The sequence below is a fragment of the Caenorhabditis elegans genome, chromosome III (assembly GCF_000002985.6).
Source record: "Caenorhabditis elegans chromosome III".
Classification (NCBI taxonomy): Eukaryota; Metazoa; Nematoda; class Chromadorea; order Rhabditida; family Rhabditidae; genus Caenorhabditis; species Caenorhabditis elegans.
In genome coordinates, this window is record NC_003281.10 from 3,280,440 (window position 1) to 3,304,079 (window position 23,640).

At 33.9% G+C, this 23,640-nt stretch overlaps 4 protein-coding genes across 6 annotated transcripts; 3 read left to right on the forward strand and 1 right to left on the reverse strand.

Moving 5' to 3' along the window:
- Positions 1-1,868: 1,868 nt before the first annotated feature.
- mfsd-8.3 lies at positions 1,869-9,766 on the forward strand (the record flags this gene model as incomplete). 2 transcript variants are annotated; one of them, NM_001027732.5, is made up of 11 exons in its annotated part: positions 1,869-1,977; positions 2,609-2,838; positions 3,503-3,759; positions 5,478-5,649; positions 6,246-6,342; positions 6,772-6,836; positions 6,884-6,956; positions 7,527-7,725; positions 7,771-7,884; positions 8,486-8,599; positions 9,556-9,766. In NM_001027732.5, 11 exons carry the CDS (start codon positions 1,871-1,873, stop codon positions 9,685-9,687), a joined length of 1,560 nt encoding a protein of 519 aa, NP_001022903.1. The 2 variants fall into 2 exon arrangements, with proteins under 2 accessions (NP_001022903.1, NP_001380067.1); NM_001393304.1 differs by lacking the exons at positions 1,869-1,977; positions 2,609-2,838; positions 3,503-3,759 and having other exon boundaries at positions 5,535-5,649; positions 9,556-9,687.
- Y53G8AR.8 (ATP synthase subunit s-like protein) lies at positions 9,680-13,891 on the reverse strand. Of its 2 annotated transcripts, none has more exons than NM_001393305.1 (6): positions 13,692-13,891; positions 13,484-13,622; positions 13,245-13,368; positions 11,557-12,119; positions 10,064-10,175; positions 9,680-10,019 (listed from the first exon to the last, which is right to left on the reverse strand). In NM_001393305.1, the coding sequence occupies exons 1-6, from the start codon at positions 13,888-13,890 to the stop codon at positions 9,816-9,818; spliced, it is 1,341 nt and encodes a 446-aa protein (NP_001379376.1). In that variant the 5' UTR covers position 13,891; the 3' UTR covers positions 9,680-9,815. The 2 variants fall into 2 exon arrangements, with proteins under 2 accessions (NP_001379376.1, NP_497686.2); NM_065285.7 differs by having other exon boundaries at positions 9,682-10,019; positions 13,457-13,622.
- Positions 13,892-14,303: 412 nt separating this feature from the next.
- On the forward strand, positions 14,304-16,809 carry Y53G8AR.6 (SAP domain-containing protein). The gene is made up of 3 exons (NM_065286.6): positions 14,304-14,444; positions 14,567-14,892; positions 15,848-16,809. The coding sequence occupies exons 1-3, from the start codon at positions 14,313-14,315 to the stop codon at positions 16,149-16,151; spliced, it is 762 nt and encodes a 253-aa protein (NP_497687.1). The 5' UTR covers positions 14,304-14,312; the 3' UTR covers positions 16,152-16,809.
- Positions 16,810-17,011: 202 nt separating this feature from the next.
- Y53G8AR.5 (RING-type domain-containing protein) lies at positions 17,012-21,730 on the forward strand. The gene is made up of 5 exons (NM_065287.5): positions 17,012-17,186; positions 18,938-19,078; positions 19,220-19,429; positions 20,538-20,710; positions 21,350-21,730. Exons 1-5 carry the CDS (start codon positions 17,019-17,021, stop codon positions 21,519-21,521), a joined length of 864 nt encoding a protein of 287 aa, NP_497688.2. The 5' UTR covers positions 17,012-17,018; the 3' UTR covers positions 21,522-21,730.
- Positions 21,731-23,640: the final 1,910 nt, after the last annotated feature.

Genomic DNA, 23,640 nt, shown 5'->3' on the forward strand with positions numbered 1-23,640 from the left:
GTATCATGTTTCAGAAATAGTTTAGGTTTTGTATTCCCGTAACCCATCATATTGCATTGACCACTTTCACCGCTGCTTGCCCTATGAATACATAATTTTTTCACTTGGAAATTGTTTTAGCATCTGCAAAAAATATTTATTTATCAGTTTTATTAAGAAAAAACGGGAAAAAGCTGTGAAAAACAAAAGAAAACAGGCGGAAAACAAAGCAAGATAAATGGCCGCTGAAACTTGTCGGCCCCTCGGCCATGGCCTAGAAACCACTTTTCCTCGTCCCTCGTGAGGAAAAAGTTGCAGTGTGATTTCGTATGGTTAAGAACGTGCTGACGTCACATTTTTTTGGGCAAAAAACTTCCGGATTTTTTGTAGATCAAACCGCAATGGGACAGCCTGGCATCATGCTATGCGTCTCATCTCCCGCATTTTTTGTAGATCTACGTAGATCAAGCACCAAGCGAGTTTCCCGCCAAAAGTTGTTCTCTCAGAATGTTTAAATTTCCTACCCTAAATTTCATTTAAAAAATCGAAGTTCCCGCCAAAATATTTCTTAGAAATTTTGAATATTCATATACGTATGTACGTATCTATCAAGTTTTAGAACTCACGTGATTTTGAGCAAAATAAGAAGAATAGATGATTGATGTCCATTTCTAGGAAAAAGCATATTTTTCACTGGAAATGGGTAGTTGAATAAATCCGAAGGCATTCTGGAAAATAAAATTATTTAAAATATCTGTAAAAAAATTTCAAAAAATTTGTTTTTTTTAATATTTTTTTAAATCAAAAAATGGGCGGGGTCTAAATATTTTCAAATTATAACTATGGCACAAATATTTTTTAAAAATTAGTTAAGTTAGGCTCCGCCCACTTTTTAGGCTCTGCTTTTTTTTTTGGAATAATCAAAACTTTTGAACGTTTCTAAGTCAAAACTTCCAAAATTATATGAATACCTATTTTGAGTACGATTTTGTTTTTTAAAAATTAGTTTTGTAATACTAAAAAAATAGTTTTTTTTAATTTAAATTTGTTAGTTGATTAGGCTCCGCCCACTTAATGGTTAAAATTATTTTCGAAGATTTTTTTTTTGCAATTTTTCTGAATTAAAAAAATTCATAGCACAAAGTAGTTGAAAAAAATAAAAAAGTTTTAGGATTTTATTTTTACCCCGCCGCTTTTTCAAAACTAAAATAATTTTGAATTTCAAGAATAAAATTTTTCTGGTAATTTTTTTTTGGATTTTATAGGAGTAGAAAACATTTAATTTTAATAATTTATGATAGATTTCAAAATTTAATTAAAAAATTAAAAAATTCAAGAAACATTTTTTTTCTGTACTTTAAAAGAGTTTTTAACTCGTATTAGAAATAAATTTTCGGATTTTACAAATTTTGAAGTGAAAATTTTTTTATATTACATTTTACATTTTTTTACATTTTTTACATTTTTTTCCATTTTTACATCTTATTACATTTTTTTCCAATTTTTTTTCAAAAAAACAAATCATAAATCATAAAATTTTCCTAAAATTTCTTATCATTTTACCCCCAATTTTTAATCCGTTTTTTAAGTTCAAATTCGAGTTCCTCACCCATTGTTACATCATCACAATCGTCTGAAACGGATGGAGAGCGGGGAAAAAAGAGCACACATAGGGGCTCCGCCTACTCCATTTATCATTATCAGTGAATTATTTCGTCTTCTTACCTGGGTACTAATGATTGATTGTGGTTGACTTTTTTTTTCATTTCTTGAGTATTTCAAGTATTTAGTGGCGATTTTGACGGAAAAAATGTTTGAAAAAAAATTTTTAGGATTTTTTTTCATAAAATTTTTTCTCAACTTTTTGTAAGAAAAATCCCAATTTTAAGATATGTCTGAAAAAGAGGAAAATGAGCTACCGCGGAGCACGGAAAAAGCGAAAATTTCCACAATTTCCTCGAATTCTATAGATAGTGGAGGAAAAAGTGAAAGTGATATGTGAGTCTTTTTTTTTAATTTCAGAAAAAAATTAATCAAATTTGAAATATTCACTTTGAACTTAACTAAAACTTAAAAATATTCCAAAAAATATTTTTTAAAGTTATATTCCAGTAATTTTGAATTTGAAAAATTTTGAAAAAAAATTCAAAACATTTTTTTTTCAATTTTCAATATTTTTAAAGTGGGTGGAGCCTAATTGAATTTTTTTTTAGTTTTGAGAAAAGTTTCCAAAATGTTTCCAAAGCTCTATAATGGTGTGGAAAAAAATTTAAGAATTATATTTTTTTGAACAAAAAATTTGAAAACCATTAAGTGGGCGGAGCCTAAATTATGGGCGGGGCTTCACTTGATTATTTTTTTTTAATTTTGACGTAATTTTACATTTAAAAAAAATCTCCCAATTTGAAAAATTTTTTTTTACTTCAAAAGTTTAATTTTTAGACTTTTTTTTAAGTGGGCGGAGCCTAAATAATGGGCGGGCCTCATTAAATAATTAAAAAAATTTTTTTTTTTAAACTAAACTAAAAAAAGCAACTTAAAAATTGTTCCAAGCAAAATTCGATTTTTTTTGGAGAAATTTTTTCCACATTTCCAAAAATTTCCAAAAAAAAATCCCAATATTTTCCAGAATAATCGATAATCGAGAAACATCATGGCAATCGATATATTTACTAACTGCAATCGGAATGTTCTGTGGAATTCAATTTTCAATATTTTTCCCGACACTATGGCCGTTTTTAAATACAGTGGACCCAACGGCTTCTGCCTCTTTTTTCGGTTTTATTACTGCCGCTTTTTCTGTTGGGCAGGGCCTGGCTTCGCCGGTTTTTGGGTATTGGATGAATAAAGCAAAATCTGGTGAGTTATTGATTTTTTTGGAATTAAAAAAAAAAGATTTTTTTGAAATTTAAAAAAAAAAAAAAATTCTTTGAAATTTTCTTCTTCCAAATTTCGTTCAAGTTTCTCCAAAACTTCAAAACCACTCAAAATTCAAATTTGTCACGTTTAGACCTTCAAAATGACCCCCACATTCCCCAGGTTCCACTAGTTTTGAGGGTTTAGGGTCCCGCCACGAAAACCTTTTGGTTACTGTAGTTTTTGTGTAAAGTATTTTTAGCAAGTAATTCAAATACTTTTACATTTTTTAACGCTAAAAACTATAAAAAATATTGAAAATTGACAAAGTTATAGATTTTCGAAAAGTTTCGAAAAAACTATTTTTTGAATTTTTTTTGGAATATTGGAAATTGTAATTTTCGAGCGTTTAATTTCAATTTGCTTAATTTTTGCACATCAAAAGCTTAAGAATTATTCATATTGCCTAGATTCCATAAATTTTGGGTCTTACCGCGAAAAGCTACAGTAATCATCGTGGCGGGACCCGGAAATTCTCAAATGTCATTTGAAACCTTGAAGCGAGCTGAATTTGAATTTTGTGGTTTCAAAATTAAAAAAAAACTGTTTTCGAGAAAAAGTTGGGGTTAAAACAATTTTCAGAAAAAAAAATTTCAATATTTTTCAGTCCGCCAACCATTGGTATTTGGAATTTCCGTAATGATTCTATCAAATATAATTTTCTGTTTTGTGGAGGCTTTTGCTGAAAAAGAACGTCGCTGGGTAATGATGGTCGCCCGTTTCTTCATTGGCGTCGGCGCGGGGACCATTGGAGTTATGAGAGCCTACGCGGCCACAGCCAGTAGTTTAAAGGACCGTGCACGGGCTATCACATTTATTCAGGCTTCTTACGTTATTGGAATGACGTTAGGACCCGGTATTCAGGTTTGTGGGGGGTTTTTCGGATTTGAAAATCTTGGATTTTTCACTTTTTTCTTCCAGGCTCTAAATGTCTGTAACTTTTTTGAAATTAAGTTATCAAAAAGTTGTCAACTAATACAATGTAGTGCTTTAAATTTGCTACAAATTGTTAATTGACTACTTTGCTGTAACTTCACTCTCCACGGAGCTTTAACTTGTTAAAGCCCAGAAGCGAGATACACGTATTGGCTTTCATTGCCTGTAACTCTACAATGAGTGAAGATATCAAAAAGTTATCAACTGACATTTTGTAGAACTTAAAGTTTCCTATATTTTGTTAGTGAGAAACTTTTTGATATCTCTAGCCATCACTGAGATACAGGACTTTTTAAGTTTCCAACTGGAGAGGGCGAGAAGGCGCAGACAGCTAGAGAGAGTACTCTCGTCGTCTTCGCTCTCCAAAAAATTTTTTGGGTTTTTATATTTGAATTTTTTCTAGTTTTCAACTTGTTCAGAGCATTTTTCAGATTATCCTACAATTATAAAAATTTTCAAATTAAAAAAAAAATTTTCAAAATTTTTTTCGCAAAAATCACAAAAAAAAGAATGCTCAAAATTTTCAAACTTTTTTGGCGGAGCTTGAGCAAGTTTATATTTTTCTGAAAGCTCATAAATAGCTCTATTTAATTTTTTAAAAACATAATAATCAAATCTGAGACATTTCTCGAAATTTAGGAGGAATTTGGAGCGAAAATTTTTTTGAAATAATTTTTTTTTTTAAATTTGAATCCTAATTTTGTGAAGGTTTAGAGTTTTTAGGGTACAAAAATTTCGAAATTTTAAATTTTCATACTAAAAACCCCTAAAATCTACTCAAAACTCATTTTCTGAGACTTTTCCCAACACAGAGCTTCAACTTTTTTCAAATTTCCGGTTTTCATGTACTACCCATCAGTGTCACATTTATAACTTCTGTGATAACTCTAATATTTCATTCAAAGATTATATGATTTTCATGTCCAAAAAGCGAATTATTTGCAGTTTTCTTATCAATTTCTCCAGTTTTACTCGCCACATGGTGCTGACACAGACACTGTGATGACTAGACGGAAAAATATAGGGAAAATCCGGGTTTTGAACCATTTTTCAGACGGAAAATGATGTAATTAAGGAGGAGAAATTTGGAGAAACAATTTTTTTTTGATTTCAAAAAAAAAATTTTCAAATCTAATTTTTTAGTTTAAACTAGCTTATGATTCATCTAATTTGAAAATTTTGAAAAAAAAAATGGAACAAATTGGAAAAAAACCACTAAATCCGCAAAAAAGGGAAGCGAGAGCGCAGACGACGAGAGTACTCTAGCTGTCTGCGCCCTCTCGCCCTCTCCAATTGGAAACACTAAAAGTCCTGTATCTCAGTAATGGTTAGATATATCAAAAAGTTGCAAACCGACAAAATGTAGGAAATTCTAAGGGCTACATTTTGTTAGTTGACAACTTTTTGATATCTCTGCTCCGTAAAGAACTACACGCGGGAATGGCAAAAGGATCAACTGCCTACAGGGCTTTATTGGGGTATAACTCCGCGGAGCACCGAGATATTAAAAAGTTGAAAACTAACAAAATGTACTGCTTACAATTTCCTGCATTTTGTTAGTTGACAACTTTTTAATACCTACTCAAATTTTCAAGATACACGGGTTTTTTTTTCCCGCAAAACTCCCAAAATTAAAAAAATTTCAGGTCGCCTTCACGCCAATCGGCTATCCGGGTCTTTCGAAAGGTGTTTTCCACGTGGACATGTACACGTCACCAGCTTGGTTTGCATCGATTATTTCACTACTGTCTGTGATTTTTATTTTCATATTTTTGGAGGAAAATTATGCGGGACTCGACCAGGGTGCTGATACTGAAGGTCGGTTGGGGAAAATTGGATTTTTGAGTAGTTTATTCGAAAATTGATGGTTTTAAGGTTAAATATTTGAAAATTTCGTCAAAAATAGACCGTGTAACAAAAAAAAATTGAGAAAAAAGTGCAAAAACTAAGGATTTTAGCTATTTTCAAAATTTTCGTGGCGAGACCCAAAATTTTTGAAAATCTCTTTGAAAAATTGAAATCTAATGAAGTTTTCTTATGCAGCTTTATCTTAGCTTCAAAATGACACCCATCATGACTGGGTTCCTTCTACGTTAAGAAATTTAGGTCCCGCCACGAAAGTTACTGTAGGTTTCTAGCTTTCGTGGCGAGACCCAAAAATCTAAGACTAAACGGAACCCAAGCATGATAGGTGTTATTTGCAAGCTCTTGACGTGCTAAATACAACAACTTAAATAAAAATTCAAAAAATTAAAAATTTGACATGAATTTTGGGTCTCAAAGCGAAAACTTTGAAAATCTTCAAAATTACGCAAAATCGATAATTTTTTTGATTTTTGATAATTTTTCATTGTTTGAACACTTTTTAATCCTTGTCCTTGTTCAAAATTTCCAATTAATTACGTATTTTTCAGACAGTTACACAGCAATGCCCACATTCGACACGATATCAGTGGCGGTTTGTGTTTTGACACAGTTCACACTAATGTTTATCATTACCAACCTTGAAACGTAAGCATTCTTATCAATTGATACCAGTTTGGGATCAAAAATCTGAAAAAAAAAATATCAGGAATTTTGAGGGGAAAAAATTTTCGAAAAAAAATTTTTTTTGGAATTCTTTTTTCAAAAGTTTTATTTTACATTATTCTTAAAAAAAACTTTTAATTTTGAACTCAGCTCATTTTCAGCTTTAAAATGACCCCCATATCGGCTAGGTTCCGCCTAGTTTGAGAAATTTGGGTCTCACCACGAAGGGTACTGTAGGTTTCAAGTTTTCGTGGCGAGACCCAAATTTTTAAAAATCGGCGTAGCCTAGCCAATATGGGGGTCATTTTAAAGCTCGAAATGTGTAAAATTCAAAAAAAAATGTTGAAAATCAATATAAACTTGAAAGAAAAAAAATTTAAAAGTTAGAAAATAAAAAAAAAGTTTTTTCAGCATCGGTTCCCTGTACGCTAAGATGATGTGGGGATGGACAAATGCGCAAGCTGTAGAGTACACAGGTACAGTAATCTACAGTAATCCGGAAAGATAATTTGAAATATTTTAGGTATTTTACAAGCTGTGAATGGGCTGGTGGGAGTGCTGGTTTATGCCCTTTTTGCAGTAAAACTTGGAGATTAGTGAGTTGTTTATTTATTTTTCATGGTAACATGCTAACATTAACAGCTGAAAAAAATTTTCAGCGAAAAAAGCTGAAAAAAAGGATGCACATAAAATCCAAGTTTTCCAGTCGCTACTCAGCCAATTTTGATTTTTATCAATTGATTTTAAAAAAATCTAGAATCAGCAAAAAATTAGCTTTGAAATGCGTATAATCATGACTAGGTTTGAAAATTTTTCAAAAATTTCAAATTTTTTAGTTTTTGGGTTTCGTAACGAAAAATATTTAAAATATGCACTATCAGATTTAAGGAGATTTTAAAGAGCAATTTACTGAAATAAACTAGGAAAGTACACCAAATTGGTGATCAATATGCAATTCGGAAAAATGTGTAAAAATTCGCGGCGAGACCCAAAAAGTGAAATTTTTGAGAATTTCATAAACCTAGTCATGATTATACTTATTTTAAAGCTAATTTTTCACTGATTTCGAACTTCAAAAAATAAATCGAAAAAAATGAGATTTGACTGAATAGCGACTTAAAACACGTTGTAAAAGCTATTTTTCCCAAAATTTGCCAATTTTTCAGCATTTCCCAGGCTCGCGAGCGGATTTTCACAATTTTCGGTTTAGCACTAGGAGTACTGTACCATGTGGTCACATATCCATATCCATGGGGCCCCGATTTGAAGTACACCACCATAAATGTGACAATTCACGGAAAAAATCAAACTGAAGATTTGGGATGTAATCCGGCAAAATATCATTGGTGTACTTATACTAAGGATGTCAGGTTTTTTGGAATTTTTCAGCAAAAAATTCGAAATTTTTAGGTGAATTTCTGGCTTTACGCCTCAATGTATGGAATTGTGCTCGCTGCCTGCTTTCCTATCGTCAATATTTGTATGAATACACTATTCAGCAAAATTTTAGGAGCTAGGAGACAGGTTTGTGTTGAAAATTTGAAAAAAATTAGAAAACTCCGAAAAAAAATTTTGAAAAAAAGTTGATTTTTGGCCTAGTGGCTAACACGGATGGCTGAGACCCACAAGACCGGGGTTCGAGTCCCCATGCTGGTTTTTCATTTTTCAATCTTTTTATTGATTTTTATATTGTAACTAATATGGTCTTAAAGCCTAAAATGGCAAAAATCCTGGCTTTTTCCCGAAAAAAATCTCCAAAAATTCATATATTTCCCTATTTTTGGCTTAAAAATTGATTTTTAACAAATTTTACCTGAAAATTTAGATTTTCCAGGTTATTTCCGTTAATTTGACACCCACATCGATTTTTCAAAAAAGTTGATTTTTGGCCTAGTGGTTAACACGGATGGCTGAGACCCACAGATCCGTTGTTCGAGTCCCCATGCTGGTTTTACTGGTTTTTGGTTTTTTTCTTTTTTGCACACTTTGAACACCACGAAAAACATAAAATCCAGGGAGCTTAGCACTTTTTCTTGGAAAATTTTTAAATTTTCCCAGATTTTTCAACTTTTTCGAAAATTTTTCGAAAAATTTTCCAAAAAAAAAACAATAAATTTTCATTCAGGGAACTATGCAAGGTGTAATGTTGATGGCTGGTAGTTTTGCACGTACAATTGGGCCATTGTTAGTGTCATGGATATTCCAAGAATGGGGTCCCGAACCGATTTGGATTATTGAGGTGAGAGAGTTCGCTTCGAGACCCAAAATTATTCTTTTTCACTTTTTTCATTGAAGAATTTGCATTTAGCTTAACGAGAGCTTTAAAATGACACCCATATTGGCTGGAATGTGATAACTTGTCGGGTCCCGCCACGAAAATCGCCGGGAGGTGCCGTAATTTTCGTGGCGGGACCCAAAATTGTCAGAATCTAGCCATGTTTAGTGTTAATTTCAAGTTTTTGATGCCGACTCATAAGAAATCGTGACAATTTTGACATACATTTTAGGAATTTAAAAGAAAAATCGAAAATTTTTTTTTCATTTTTTCAGATTTTTCTAAAATTTTTTATATTTTGAAATTTTATAAAACAAATACAAAACTTGAACTCAGCTCATTTTCAGCTTCAAAATGACCCCCAACACGCCCTATTTCTGTGAATTTTGAGAATTTCTGGGTCTCACCACGAAAACCACTAGGTTACTGTAGTTTTCGCGGCGGGACCCAAAATTTTCAAACTGCCGGAGTATAGTCAATATGGTGGTCATTTTGAAGCTCTCTGAGCGCTGATTTTGAATAAAATGTTGAAATTCAAAATAAATTCCTAGAAAAAAAAAGTTTAGAAAAAAATAATTTTTTTTTCTCAAAATTTTTTTATTTTCCAAAACTTTATGAAACCATTGGAAAACTCGAATTGAGTTCATTTTTAGCTTCAAAATGACCCCCATATCGGTTATGTTACGACGATTTTGAGAAATTTCGGGTCCCGCCACGAAAACCGCTCGGTTACTGTAGTTTTCGCGGCGGGACCCAAAATTTTCAAACTCGTCGGAATATAGTCAATATGGGGCTTATTTTGAAGCTCTTTGCGTGCTGGGTTCGATTTTAAACAAGAAAAGTATATAGGGCTTCTAGTTTTCAAAAAAAATGGGGGAAAACTCCAGAAAATTTTCAAAAAAAAATTTTAAAACTTCCAGATCCTGACACTATCAATAACTGCAATTTTCTGGATGATATTCTATCGCCGAATGAAGCCACTGGACTCGAATCCAAAGCTTGCACCATATCAATTTTTCTATTATTCAAAAGGAATTCGATATCGGATTTAAATTATTTTTTATTGATTTTTTTTTGCAAAATTTTTTTTCAAACGAAAAATAACAAAAAAAACTAAGAAAATAAAGATCTCTGTTCTAAGAAAAAAATTCTACATATACAACAACAAAAAAATTAGAAATTAATGACTTTTCAGCTGTTCTTTGTCGGAATTTTCCTCAAAATCTCCAAATTCCTTCAAAAATTGAGCTTTCGCGTCTTCTAGTCGGCTCCGATGCTCGGGGAGCTCGAATTCCGGCCGTTTGCCACGTGGGAGCATTTTCGGGTCAGTGATGACGTTATCGGTGAGATTAAGCTCGGCTTCGTGCTCCAGAATTCGCTCGGTCTGGAAATTTTAGGGGTTTTTGGGGATTTTCAGCGAAAATTTACAGTTTCAGTCCATTCATATCCACTTGGCGATCCGACGAGTAAATGTCTCAATTTTCCACCGCTCAACGCGTTAATCTCTTCGAATTCGGCGTCGTCCATTTTGGGAATTTCTCTGAAAATTTTTTAATGGATTTTTCGCTGCGAGACCCAAATTTTTCGAATTTTCATAGTCATAATCGTGTAGCTTTCATTTGACACCCATATTGACTAGGTTACTCCAATTTTGAAAATTTTCGGGTCCCGCCACGAAAACTACAGTAATCTTCGTGGCGGGACCCATTCTCCAGAATTTTTTGCATAATATTCGTGCTCAGCTCACCGAGAGCTTTCGATTGACACCCATATTGGCTAGAATCTGATGATTTTGAGGAATTATGGGTCTCGACGCGCGGGTTACTGTAGCTTACCGTAACCTTCGTGGCGAGACCCGAAAACTTTTAAAATGTCTTAAAACTGGTCGATATGAGGGTCGTTTTAAAGCTCTTGGCACACTGAAAACCACAAAAATTGAAAAATCTCGAAATCTGGGTCTCAGAGGGAAATTGGGGAAATTTTTGATATTTTTGCTTCGAGACCCAAATTTTGTGAAATTTTTAAATTTTAACTACAAAATTCGCAATCAGCTTCTGAATACCTTCAAAATAACACCCATATTGACTAGGTTACACCAATTTTGAAATTTTCGGGTCCCGCCACGAAAACTACAGTAATCTTCGTTGCGGGACCCATTATCCCGAATTTTATTCAAATATTTGTGCTCAGCTCGCCGAGAGCTTTCATTTGACACCCATATTGGCTAGAATCGGATGATTTTGAAAAATAATGGGTCCCGCCGCGAAGATTACTGTAGCTTGGGGGAAATTTCGTGGCGAGACCCGAAAACTTTCAAAATGCGCCAAAACTAATCGATGTGGGGGTCGTTTCAAAGCTCTTGGCACACTGAAAACCCCGAAAATTGAAAAATCTGGGTCTCAGGTGAAAATTTGGGGAAATTTTTGATATTTTCGTTTCGAGACCCAAATTCAGTGAAATTTCGTAAATTTTCAAATTTTAACTACAAAAAATTCGTATTCAGCTTCTTATTACCTTCAAAATATCACCCATATTGACTAGGTTCAAGTAATTTCGAAATTTCTCGGGTTCCGCCACGAAAACTACAGTACTCTTCGTGATGGGACCCATTTTTCAAAATTTTTATCAAAATATTCGTACTCAGCTCGCCAAGAGCTTTCATTTGGCACCCATATTGGCTAGAATCGGTTGATTTTGAGGAATTATGGGTCTCAACGCGCGGATTACTGTAGCTTGGTGGATCATTCGTGGTGAGACCCGAAAACTTTCAAAATGCCCCAAAACTGGTCGATAAGGGGGTCGTTTTAAAGCTCTCAGCGTGGAGAGTTCAAATTTCCCAATTAAAATTGAAAATACTGGAGTTTGAGAGAAAATATCCGGGTTTTTCGATTTTTTTCGAAAAAAAAGTTTTCCGGCCGTACCTCCTCACAGTACTGGTCATAATCGGGTTATCATGATCATCAGTGACCGCTTTATCATCTGATGACGTAGACATAACCAGAAAAAGCCGAGAATTATCATCTTCCACAAAAGCATTTCCTCGGCCATCAAGAACGACTCTTTCCTGCTCCAAAAGCCTATTTTCGGCCTCAATTTGTCTAAAACTAAGCTCATAATCCATTCCAAGAATTTGAAGTTTTGGGAGTAAATCCTCAAGGATTAGAGCAGATTTTCCCAGATTCCGAATGCCCGAGAGCCCTTCCAGACGTAGAAATTTCAAATTTTTTGAGGCTTTTAGGCCCATTAGGCCTTTAGATGAGATTCGATGACATCCGGATAGATCAAGCATTTCAAGATTCGGTAGAAGTCCTCCGATCCTTCCAATACACCAATCATCGACATATTCGCTGTTCGCCAGGCGGAGAAGCCGAAGTTTTTGGAGATTTTCCAGATTTTCAAGCCCTTCGAACATTATTTGGGTGCCCGAGGCGTCGATTGCTTCGATGAAGAGATTGTCGACTTTTCGGCCCGGCAGACTGTATCTCTGGAATCACAAAAATTGGAAAAAATTATGGATTTTGAGAGTTTTTAGAAATTTTTTATTCAAAAATTCGAATTCCCCGCTGCATTCTACCCATAAAAGCTTTTTTCTGGAGTTCTAGTGCAAAATTTGAATTTCCGGGGGTACTGTAGCTCCAAAAGTACGCAAACACCAGATCTGACGACAAAATGCAGAAAATCCCGAAAAAACGGGTTTTTGGGGTGAAAAATGGCGAGAAACCTGAGTTTTTAATTGAAAATTATGAAAAATATAGTTTAAAAACTGAAGATTCGAAAATTTTTTAAGTTTTCGGGTATTTTTTAGCATTTAAAATGTGCATTTTCGAAAAACTAACAAAATCGAATTCCCCGCCTAATTTTAGCCCTAAACGCTTTTTTTCTGAAGTTATAGCGTAAAATTGGAATTTCCGGGGGTACTGTAGCTCCAAAAGTACGCAAACACCAGATCTGACGACAAAATGCAGAAAATTGGGAAAATCACGTTTTTTGGGGTGCAAAATGACGAGAAACTCGATTTTCCACTCAAAATTGTGCAAAAAACTTTAAAAATGGAGAAAAATAACAAAATTTTGAAAAAAAAAGAGAAATAATCCTTTTTCCGATTAATTTTTCTGAAAAATGATTCGAAAATCGAATTTCCTGCCAATTTCTACACCTGAAAGCTTTTTTCTGAAGTTTTAGCGCAAAATTGGAATGTCCGGGGGTACTGTAGCTCCAAAAGTACGCAAACACCGCAACACACCAGATCTGACGACAAACTGCGGAAAAATGAGAAAAACTAGCTTTTGGGGGGTGAAAAACGACGGGAAATCTGAATTTTAAACAGGAATCTCCCAAAAACTGACAATTTCACCAGAAAATTCACTTGTAGGAGTACGGTAGCCGCGAAAATACGCAAACACCAGATCTCACGACAAAATGCAGAAAATCCCGAAAAAACGGGTTTTCGGGGTGAAAAATGACGGGGAATTTGAATTTTAGGGTGGAAATTGTCTAGAAACCCAAGAAAAAAGTGAAAACCCGCAGAGAAACCGAGTTTTTTAGTATTTTTTCGGGGAAAACCCAATTTTTTCGCAATTTCCTCTTAGTTTTCTTTTTTTTAGCTCACATTCCACTTATCCTTCTTATACCAATTATCATCGCCGACAAACTTCACCGCCGCACCTCTGTGTACCAGAAAATGAGCCGCCGCCAGGTCGGGCCCGAGGAAAAGTAGTCTTTCGGGGATTACTCTGCAAAAAAATGGGGTTTTCAAGGTTTTAAATAGCATTTTTTAGGGTATTTTTCTTGAAAAATCAATAAAAATCAATAAAAAATCGCCTCTGATCATATTGCATATGCTGAAACTTTTTATATCTCCGATATCGTTTAATATTATCGATTGAATGATCTACGTAGCGCATTTGTGTGTGCCACGTCAGCAGCTCCATCGGCAACTGTCCAGTATCCTTCCGTGTCATGTCTGCTGGCGCTTTTTTGGGATTTACTGGAAAAAAACCAATTTTTTCCGGTAATTTTCAGTAAAAATCGATTTTTTTCCCAATTAACAACCCACAATCATCGGGTCTTTCCGGTGTAATATACAGTCCCGTCGGTAATCGAATAAAATTCTTATTCCTCTGCTTTTCCTGCACATTTTCCACATGTGCCGCCTGCATTTCCTGCCACCGCTTGAATCTCGACCATTTATGTACCCATCCGTTCGATTTTACACTTGTTCTGAAGCTTCGCGCGGTGCAATAGACCCGGTTCATGCTGAAAATGTCGAAAATTTCGAGAAAATCCGTGGAAAACTGATTATTTTGAGCAAATTTGAGCAAAAATGAAAAAAAAAGAATTATTTTTAAAGGCGCATAGGATTAAATGGGCTGTGGGTCTCGATGGGACCGGTGGAGAGAGTGTGTAAAGGAGAGAGACGCAGACATTGCAAATCTTTATTTTAAATTTATTAAACAAAAATTAATGATTTCGCTTGTTTTCGTGCGATTTTTTTGGTTTTTCTGTTGAAAAATGAATGAAAATTGCATTTTTTGGGTTAAAAATGTTGATTTTCAGCTAAAAATCCGCTAGAAACCGTCTAAAAACCTGTAAAGCCTACGCTATTGATTTTTTCGCGGGATTCTCCCAATTTTTCCCGCGTTTTCTTATTTAAAATTGTTCAAATTGCAGATAAAAAATGGTTCTTAGCGTCGCCGATGCCAAGAAATTGACAGTTCCACGTCTGAAGGAGGAACTCGCCAGCCGTGGGCTCGATAACACCGGAAACAAGCCGGAGCTGTTGGCAAGGCTCACAGAAAGCATTGAGCAGGTTGGAAAAGAAGGAAAATTTGGGAATTTTGATGAAAAAATAGCGAAAAATCCAAATTTTTTGGAAAAAAAGCAAAAAAAAAAATTTTTTCTTTTTTTAATTTAAATTTTTTAATTTTCCAGGCAGCCGACGAGCTTCTGGGCGACGCTGGAATCACATCTGACACTCATTTATTATCAGATGATATTCTAAATGATGATATTCTCGATGCTCCGAGTGTTGGAGACGAATCTGAAGCTGATAAGCTTCTGGGATCAGTTGACGGAGCAGAAGAGCACAAAACAGATAAATCCGAGGGAGAAGAGAAGCATGAAGTTCATTTAATTGATAAGAAAATCGATGAAGTTACTGCAGAAACTGATAAAAGAGCCCGTGCCATACGATTTGGGCTCCCCGTCACTGCTGAAGACCTCGGCTCGGATGGAGCTAAGGCTGCCAGGGCTAAGAGGTTGAAAATCTATCAATTTTTGGCTTAAAAATGCTGAAAAACGATGCATTTTGTGGAAAATCTGACGTGTTCAGCTTAAAAACTGGAAAAATGGGATTTTTGCCCTCAATTCTCACTAAAAATTATATTTTTAAAGTTTTTCGCACGAAAATTTGCTGTAAAATCCTTTTTTTTCACTCAAAAACTTGTAAATTCGCATTTTTACAAATTTTTCTCCCAAAAAACCTCTAAAACGCAATTTCCAGCCATATTTACACTAAAATTTTTAGAATTTTGAGATTTTTGAATTTCCCACTGATAAAAATGCCAAAAACTCCAATTTTAACTACAACAAACGTGAAAAATCCTAATTTTTCACTGTAAAAATGAAAAAAAAAAGAAAAAAAAATGCCAAAAATCCCGAGTTTTACTTAAAAAGCACTAAAAATCTTCATTTTTCACTGAAAAATGCCAAAAAATCTCAATTTTCACCTTAAAAACACCAAAAATCCTGATTTCCTGTATAAAAAATGCCAGAAAAATCCGATTTTCACCACAAAAAAGTCGAAAAATCTCATTTTTTCGCTTAAAAACCATCAAAAAGTCCAAAAAAATTTTCTATCAAAAATGCCTTAAATTACAAATTTTCCAACCTGAAATGCAATTTTTCACTTAAAAAGCCTAAATTTCTGACTCTGTAATACAAAAAATGCCAAAAAATCTCAATTTTCACCTAAAAACTCTCCAGAACCCCCGTTTTTCACTTAAAAACACCTAAATTTCTAACTTTCTGACCCAAAAATTGCCAAAAATCCCAAAAAAAAATCCCAATTTTCACCTAAAAACTCTCCAAAAACCCCGTTTTTCACTTAAAAACACCTAAATTTCTAACTTTCTGACCCAAAAATTGCCAAAAATCCCAAAAAAAATCCCAATTTTCACCTTAAAACTCCTCCAAAACCCAAATTTTTTGCAGATTTGATCTCCCAGAAGACTCAAAACGACTAACATCAAATGACGCGAAGGCTTCACGTGCTGAAAGATTCGGAATTACCCCAAAAACGCCTGCCGCTGATGATAAGCTGGCCGCCCGTGCCGCCCGTTTTGGAATTCCAGTTGGTGGAGCAGCTTCAGCTTCAGCTTCGAAAAATGCTCCAAATTCTGAGGGAAAAGCTGCAAAATTGGCTGCTCGAGCCAAACGATTCGGTGGTGAAATTGATGATGAGGAGATGGAAGCAAAGAAAAAAGCAAGAATGGAACGATTTGGAACATCTAATTAATTTTCTGATTTTTGTGCATTTTTTACTTTTTTTTTTTGGGAAAATTGAGAAAAAATGAGATTTTTGAGCTAAATTTTTGAATTTTTTGGCGAAAAATGAGCTGAAACCCAATTTTTTGCTGAAAAAACTGAAAAATTCTGTAAAAATTAACATTTTTGACCAAAGTACCCCAAGAAATTCAAAATTTCATTAAAATATATGAAAATTGCTGAGATTTTGCAACTTTCACTGAAAAATTTAAATTTTCCCCCAAAATTTTAGATTTTTATCGAAAAAAAATCGTTTTCCTCTCGAATTTGTGATTTTTCTAGAAAATTTCGACTCTGGCTAAATTTTGCGATTTTTCCGTCAAAATTTTAGATTTTTTGCCGAAAAAAAAATTAAATTTTAACGAAATTTGATTATTTTCTCGAGTTTTCCTTGAAAAAAATCACTTTTCCCTAATTTTCGTGAAAATTTATGAAAAAATCACTTTTTTCCCTAAAAAATTTCCCATTTTCCTCGATTTTCGTGTGTTTTTCCCCGAAAAAAATTATATTTTTTATTTATTTTTTCAATTTTTTAACCCAAAACTTGTTGTTTTATTCTTATTTTCCCTCTAACTTTTTGTTTTTTCCCAATTTCTCCATGAAAAATCTGGATTTCCAGTATAATTACAGCTTTTTTGTGTAATTTTTAGAGTTTTGAGTTTTTTGTTGTGTGATCGATCACATACCTGAAATTTTGGATTTTAAGCTGAATTTTTAGAACGAAAATTTGAAAAAATTGAGAATTTTCACTGAAAAACCACGAAAATTTTTGAATTTTTCACAAAAAATCAAATTTTTAGTGAAAAACTCGACTCTTTTCCCCAAATTTTCAGCCAAAATGGAGTCTGCAGACGGTGAAATTGAAGCCCTATGCAGTATTTGGGATGGAGTCCACGTGGAGTCCAAATTAGAAGCTTCTCGGCGATATTTAAAGCATAAAATTAAATCATTGGAAGATGAATCCACGTCTGCATCGGTTTTAATTGAAATGACCGTCTCTGAAGGGGTAAAAATTGGAGTTTTTTAGTGTTTTCGGGTGAAAAATTCAAATTCCCCGTCATTTTTCACCCCGAAAACCCGTTTTTTCGGGATTTTCTGCATTTTGTCGTGAGATCTGGTGTTTGCGTATTTTCGCGGCTACCGTACCCCTAAAAGTGAAGTTTCTGGTGAAATTGTCAGTTTTTGGGAAATTCCTGTTTAAAATTCAGATTTCCCGTCGTTTTTCACCCCAAAAAGCTAGTTTTTCCCATTTTTCCGCAGTTTGTCGTCAGATCTGGTGTGTTGCGGTGTTTGCGTACTTTTGGAGCTACAGTACCCCCGGACATTCCAATTTTGCGCTAAAAAGGATTATTTCTCTTTTTTTCAAAATTTTGTTATTTTTCTCCATTTTTAAAGTTTTTTGCACAATTTTGAGTGGAAAATCGAGTTTCTCGTCATTTTGCACCCCAAAAAACGTGATTTTCCCAATTTTCTGCATTTTGTCGTCAGATCTGGTGTTTGCGTACTTTTGGAGCTACAGTACCCCCGGAAATTCCAATTTTACGCTATAACTTCAGAAAAAAAGCGTTTAGGGCTAAAATTAGGTGGGGAATTCGATTTTGTTAGTTTTTCGAAAATGCACATTTTAAATGCTAAAAAATACCCGAAAACTTAAAAAATTTTCGAATCTTCAGTTTTTTAACTATATTTTTGATCAGTTTCAATTTAAAACTCAGGTTTCTCGCTATTTTTCACCCCGAAAACCCGCTTTTCCGCAAGTTTCTGCATTTTGTCGTGAGATCTGGTGTTTGCGTACTTTTGGAGCTACAGTACCCCTTGAGAATCAAAATTTTGCTGAAAATATGTGAAAATTGCCGAGTTTTTGTAGATTTTTAGAACAAAATTCGAATTCTGCGTCATTTTCAACCCTAAAACCTGACTTTTCGTAATTTTCTGCATTTTTTCGTCAAATCTGGTGGCTGCGTACTTTTGAAGCTACAGTACCCGCGAAAAATGATTTTTTTTGGTAAAATTCTGCGAAAATTGCTGAGATTTGACGATTTTTGCGTAGAAAATTCAAATTCCCCCTCATTTTTCACCCCGAAAACCCAATTTTCCCCAAGTTTCTGCATTTTATCGTAAGATCTGGTGTTTGCGTACTTTTGGAGCTACAGTACCCCACGAAAATTTAATTTTTGCTTAAAATCGGCGAAAATTGTCCATCTTTCGTGAATTTTAAGCGAAAAATTGTATTCTCCGCCATTTTTCACCCCGAATTCCCGACTTTACGTAAATTTCTGCATTTTGTCGTAAGATCTGGTGTTTGCGTATTTTCGAAGCTACAGTACCCCTCAAAACTTAGATTCAGCGAATTTTGGTACCAAATTTAAATTCCCGCCATTTTTCACCCCGCTAACCAGCTGTTCTGCATTTTTTTTGTAGAATCTGCTGTTTTCCAGTGTTTGCGTACTTTCGGGGCTACAGTACCCCACGTAAATTGAATTTTCACCTAAAATTGGCGAAAATTGCCCATTTTTCGTGAATTTCAGTACAAAATTCGAATTTCCCGCTATTTTTCGCCCCGGAAACCCCATTTTTCTGCATTTTGTCGTAAGATCTGGTGTTTGCGTACTTTCGAAGCTACAGTAACCCGCGAAAGTCAATTTTTTTTAGCTAGAAACTCCAAAAAAAGTCTTTTTTACGTAAAATTAAGCGGAGAGTTCGAATTTTAACTCAGTTTTTCCTTAAAAATTTGATAAAAATCCATATATTTTCCAGTACCCAGCGGTTTCGCCTACCGTAACCCTGTCGAATCCACGTGGAATCGGTGAACCGGAGTTTCGAGAGCTTCAGAGGCAAATTCAAGAGATTATTGAGCAAAATAGTGATGAAATGCCAATTATTTGCCAGATTTTTCAGGTAAAAATTGAAATTTTAGGAAAAAATTTTTGAAAAAAAGTTTCCAAAAAAAAAATTTTTTTTTGGAAATTTTTTTTTGAATTTTTTTGATGAAGTTTGCAGTTTCAACCATTTTTACCTCAAAAAAGCCAAATTTTTCAGCACTGCTCCGACTTTTTAACGGAAAATCAGCACCAAAATATGGATTGTTCGATTTGTCTGATTTGCCTCGCTTCATCTCCAATTATCGTCACCGCCTGCGACCATTTTATGCATTTCGCGTGTTTTAATCGATATTTGACGGAATGTTTGACGGGGTTGAGACAAGAGATTCAGGATGCCCAGAAACATATGAAGGAGCAAGTGGAAACGGTAAAAATTTTGGATTTTAGGATAAAAATAGAGGAAAATAAGGTGGAAATTCTCGAATTTCCCACGTTTTTTGGCCCTTAAAACGCTTTTTCGGGCCGAAAATCGAGCTTTTTGACAATTTTTGAGTTTGGAAGGATACTGTAGCGTCAAAAGTCCGCAAACACTGTATCCTACGACAGAATGCAGAAAATTGGGTTTTCACGACTGAAAGTGGTGAGAAAATTGAATTTTATACGATTATATAATCAAATTTTATTGAGTAAACCAAGTTTTTGTCGAAAAAAAAAGTTGGTGGCCTAGCTTTTTGGATTTCTAGGCCACCAAGAGGAAAATGGGGATTTTCCACTAAAAATCGACAATTTTTAGAGAAAAATTGTGTTTCAACTAAAGAATCCGGAAAAATCTGAATTTTTTGCGAAAAATTTTGGTTTTTAGGGTTTCTTCGGAAAGCTATGCCCGAATTTTCATTTTGAACCCATTTTTCGCAGGTTTTTGATGTTTTTTGACGATTTTAAGTGTTAAAATCGGATTCTCCACTAATTTTCACCCAATCTCACACGTTTTTAGCTCAAGAAATGTTGGTGGCCGAACTTTTTGGTTTTTCTAGGCCACCAATTGCAAAAAAGCTGATTTTGAGTCATTTTTTACGGTTTTTTTTGAGAATTTTTGAATTTCCAAATAAAGTAAATTGATTTCGAGTTCAATTTTTGAAATTACTTCTCAAAAATTAGGATTTTTCCTCCGATTTCGAATATTTCTCAAAAAAAAAAATTTTTTCGCCGATTTTCTTTAAAGTTTTATAGTTTTCTGCAATTTATCACATTTCCACGGTTTATGTGAGAAGTTTCCGAATAAAATTGCCTAAAATTACAATTTCTATAAATTCCGTGACTCATGTGCCTCTAGATTGATTGCAGTAAAAACTGTATTTATTCACATTTTCAGCTATAAATTGGTTGAAAATGTGAATAAAAACCGTTTTTCTGCCAACAATTTGACATTAGAGCACATTTGTCACTCGGAGATGCGGAAGCTATGCCCAAATTTTCATTTTTTCCAAAAACTTGTGATTTTTCAAGGAAAATTCCAAAAAATCTCTATTTTTCAGAACATCTTCTGCCCTGTTTGCCGTGCTCAACTCACCGATTCCAACACAATTCACAACTATCGGGAAAATGTTCAATTAATGATTAAAAATTGTAAAAAGAATCAGAAAACGCTGAAAAATAAGAAGCGGAGATCAAGTACGACGACGGAAGACGTGCAAAAAACTATAAAAAGGTGAATTTTCATTGAAAAATTCGAATTTCCCGTCATTTTTCGCCCCGGAAACCCAGTTTTCCAGCAATTTCTGCATTTTGTCGTAGAATCTGGTGTTTGCGTACTTTTGGAGCTACAGTATCCCTCGAAATTAAATTTTTTGGCTAGAAGGTCTGAAAAGAAAAGCTTGCTAGCGTGAAATTAGGCGGGGAATTCGAATTTTGCATATTTTTTCTATAAAATTTGATTTTAAATCTAGAAATTTCTGAATTTTTCAAGTTTTCTATAATAATTTCTCATAAAACCTGAATTTTCTGATAAAACCGTAGATTTTTGTAAAATTTAAGTGGAAAATTCGAATTTCCCGTCATTTTTTGCCCCGGAAACCGAGTTTTCCAGCGATTTCTGCATTTTGTCGTAGAATCGGGTGTATTTCAGTGTTTGCGTACTTTCGACGCTACAGTACCCCTCGAAATTTAAATTTTTGGCTAGAAATTCCCGAAAAGCGGAAATTTGAATTTTTTTTAAAAAGAAAAATTGAGCTTTTAAAATTTTTTGAAAAAAAAAATTTCAAAAAAAATTTTTTTTTTGAAAATTTAATGTTTTTTCTCAAATTTTTTTTTTAATTTTTTAAATTTTAAATAATCATCAATATTGCAGATGGCACGAAGAACAACGAAAATTGTCGAAAATCTACGAGAAACAGAAGGAAAAAGGTGGAATTATCGATATTGAAGAGGAGAAAAAACGCCGGCAATTCTTCATTGAAACCACCACAAATGAGGAGACGGATGAAGCTGAAAGTACAGATATTGCTGAAAATATTGATTAATTTTGATGTTTTTTGCATTTTTTTTGCTCTTTTTTTTGACGATTTTCACCGGTTTTTCTGTAGTTTTTTCGCATTTTTTTTTCTGATTTTCAACAAGTTTTTTCTACATATTGTGTAGTAAGGTCGACATATTCTAAATGCTTTATTGTTTTTTTTTTTCTTGAAAAATTCCGAAGAAATGAATGAAAATTCAAAATTCCTTAGAAATTTTTTTTCTGAATTTTTTCACTCGAAAAAGTAATTTAAAAAGGGTTCAGACTGCACAAATAGTCTCAAATTCGAATTCTCCGTCGAATTTTACCCTTCGAAGGTTTTTTCTCGGGATTCTAGCTCAAAATTTGAATTCCCGGGGGGTACTGTAGCTCCAAAAGTACGCAAACACCGGATCTCACGACAAAATGCAGAAAAACGCTCAATACTGGCAATTTTGGATGAAATTTAGTCGGCAATTCAAATTCACCGTTAATCTTTTTACTTTTTTACAGTTTTTCCCCAGAATTCTAGCTAAAAATTTGAATTTCGCGGGGTACGGTAGCCCTAAAAGTACGCAAACACCGGATCTCACGACGAATTGCAGAAAATCACAAAAAACTGGTTTAGAGGTGGAAAAAGTCGAAGAATTCGAATTTTGCGATGATATTTATCGAAAAATGAAAGTTTTTATGAGAAGATTCATATTTTTCAATTTTAAATTTTTTTTTCTAAAGTTTTTTTTTCAGAAGTTAGCATTTTTGGAACTATTCTACGAAAAAAGTCTTATTTTTTGTAATTTTCCTTACAAAATCCGGGGTTTTTCTGCAGTTTTTCACACAAAAACCGCGTATTTCAGCAATATTCTGCATTTTGTCGTAGAATATGGTGTTTGCGTACTTTCGAGGCTACCGTACCTCTTTAAATTCCAATTTTGAGCTAGAATCCCCGGAAAAACATAAAAAGGGCCCAATTGAATGAAGAATTCGAATTTATTGTTAATTTTCATGCAAATTTGATAAGTTTGACAGTTTTCTGCATTTTGTCGTGGGATCTGGTGCTTGCGTACTTTTTTGGCTAGCGAACCCCTCAAAACTCAAAATTTCAAATTTCTCTATAGTTATCCCAATTTTGCCGGATTTTTAGTTTTTTCCGCAAAATGTCGTAAGATCTGGTGTCTCTCGGTGTTTGCGTACTTTCGAGGCTACCGTACCCCGTAGAATTCAAAATTTGAGCTAGAATCCCGGGAAATTGTGTGTAAGGGTAAAAATAGACGGCGAATTTGAATTTGACACTATTTTTGTGATCTGAGTTCGGTTTTTTGAAGATTTTCAAGATTTTTTGGAAAAAAAATTTTTTTTTGAAATTTTCTTTAGAAATTTGTTTTCTCATGGAATGTACCCCTCTGATCGAAAACTAGTGGAACTTTAGATGATCGATGTGTAGTAGTAGAAGTGTATCCGTACAAAATATCCCTCTTTCCAGCTCAATTCTCGTCGCCTGACCGGCGCCATACACTGACCGGCAGCCACTCCTAAATGTTACAACAATGTAAAGTACGTCCTTCTACTCTTCAATCTCTTGTTCTTGATCTTAGATTTCATATGTATCCGCTTTCAATTTGCTGCTAGTTTTGCACGATGAGATTTTATCGCGCTTTCTCGGTTTCTAATTAATTTTGGGGTCCCGCCACGAAAGAACTATAGTTACTGTAGGTTTGGCTTATTTTAGGGATTGATTATTACCAAAATAGAATAGTCCACATATTTGTGAACATTTTAAATTAAAAATTAGAAAAAAAAGTTGAAAACTGAGAAAGTTATGAATTTTTGAAATTTTCAGTTTTTCAAAAAACAAACAATCTTTTTGAATTTTTGGGTCCTGCCTGGAAAAACCCCAGTTTACTGTAGATTCCGTTCGTTTTTAAAATTGTTTATTATTAAAGTTAAGTAGCTCACATCATTGTGAACGTTTTACGTTAAAATTTAGGAAAAATGATTGAAAACTGAAAATTTTGTGAATTTTTGAAATTTTCAGTTTTTCAAAAAAAAAATTTGTTTTTTGGAAAATTGTAAATTTCAAAAATTCATTAAAAAAATTCAATTCTCAACATTTTACTATGAATCATTGTTTAAAATATGCAGAAGGT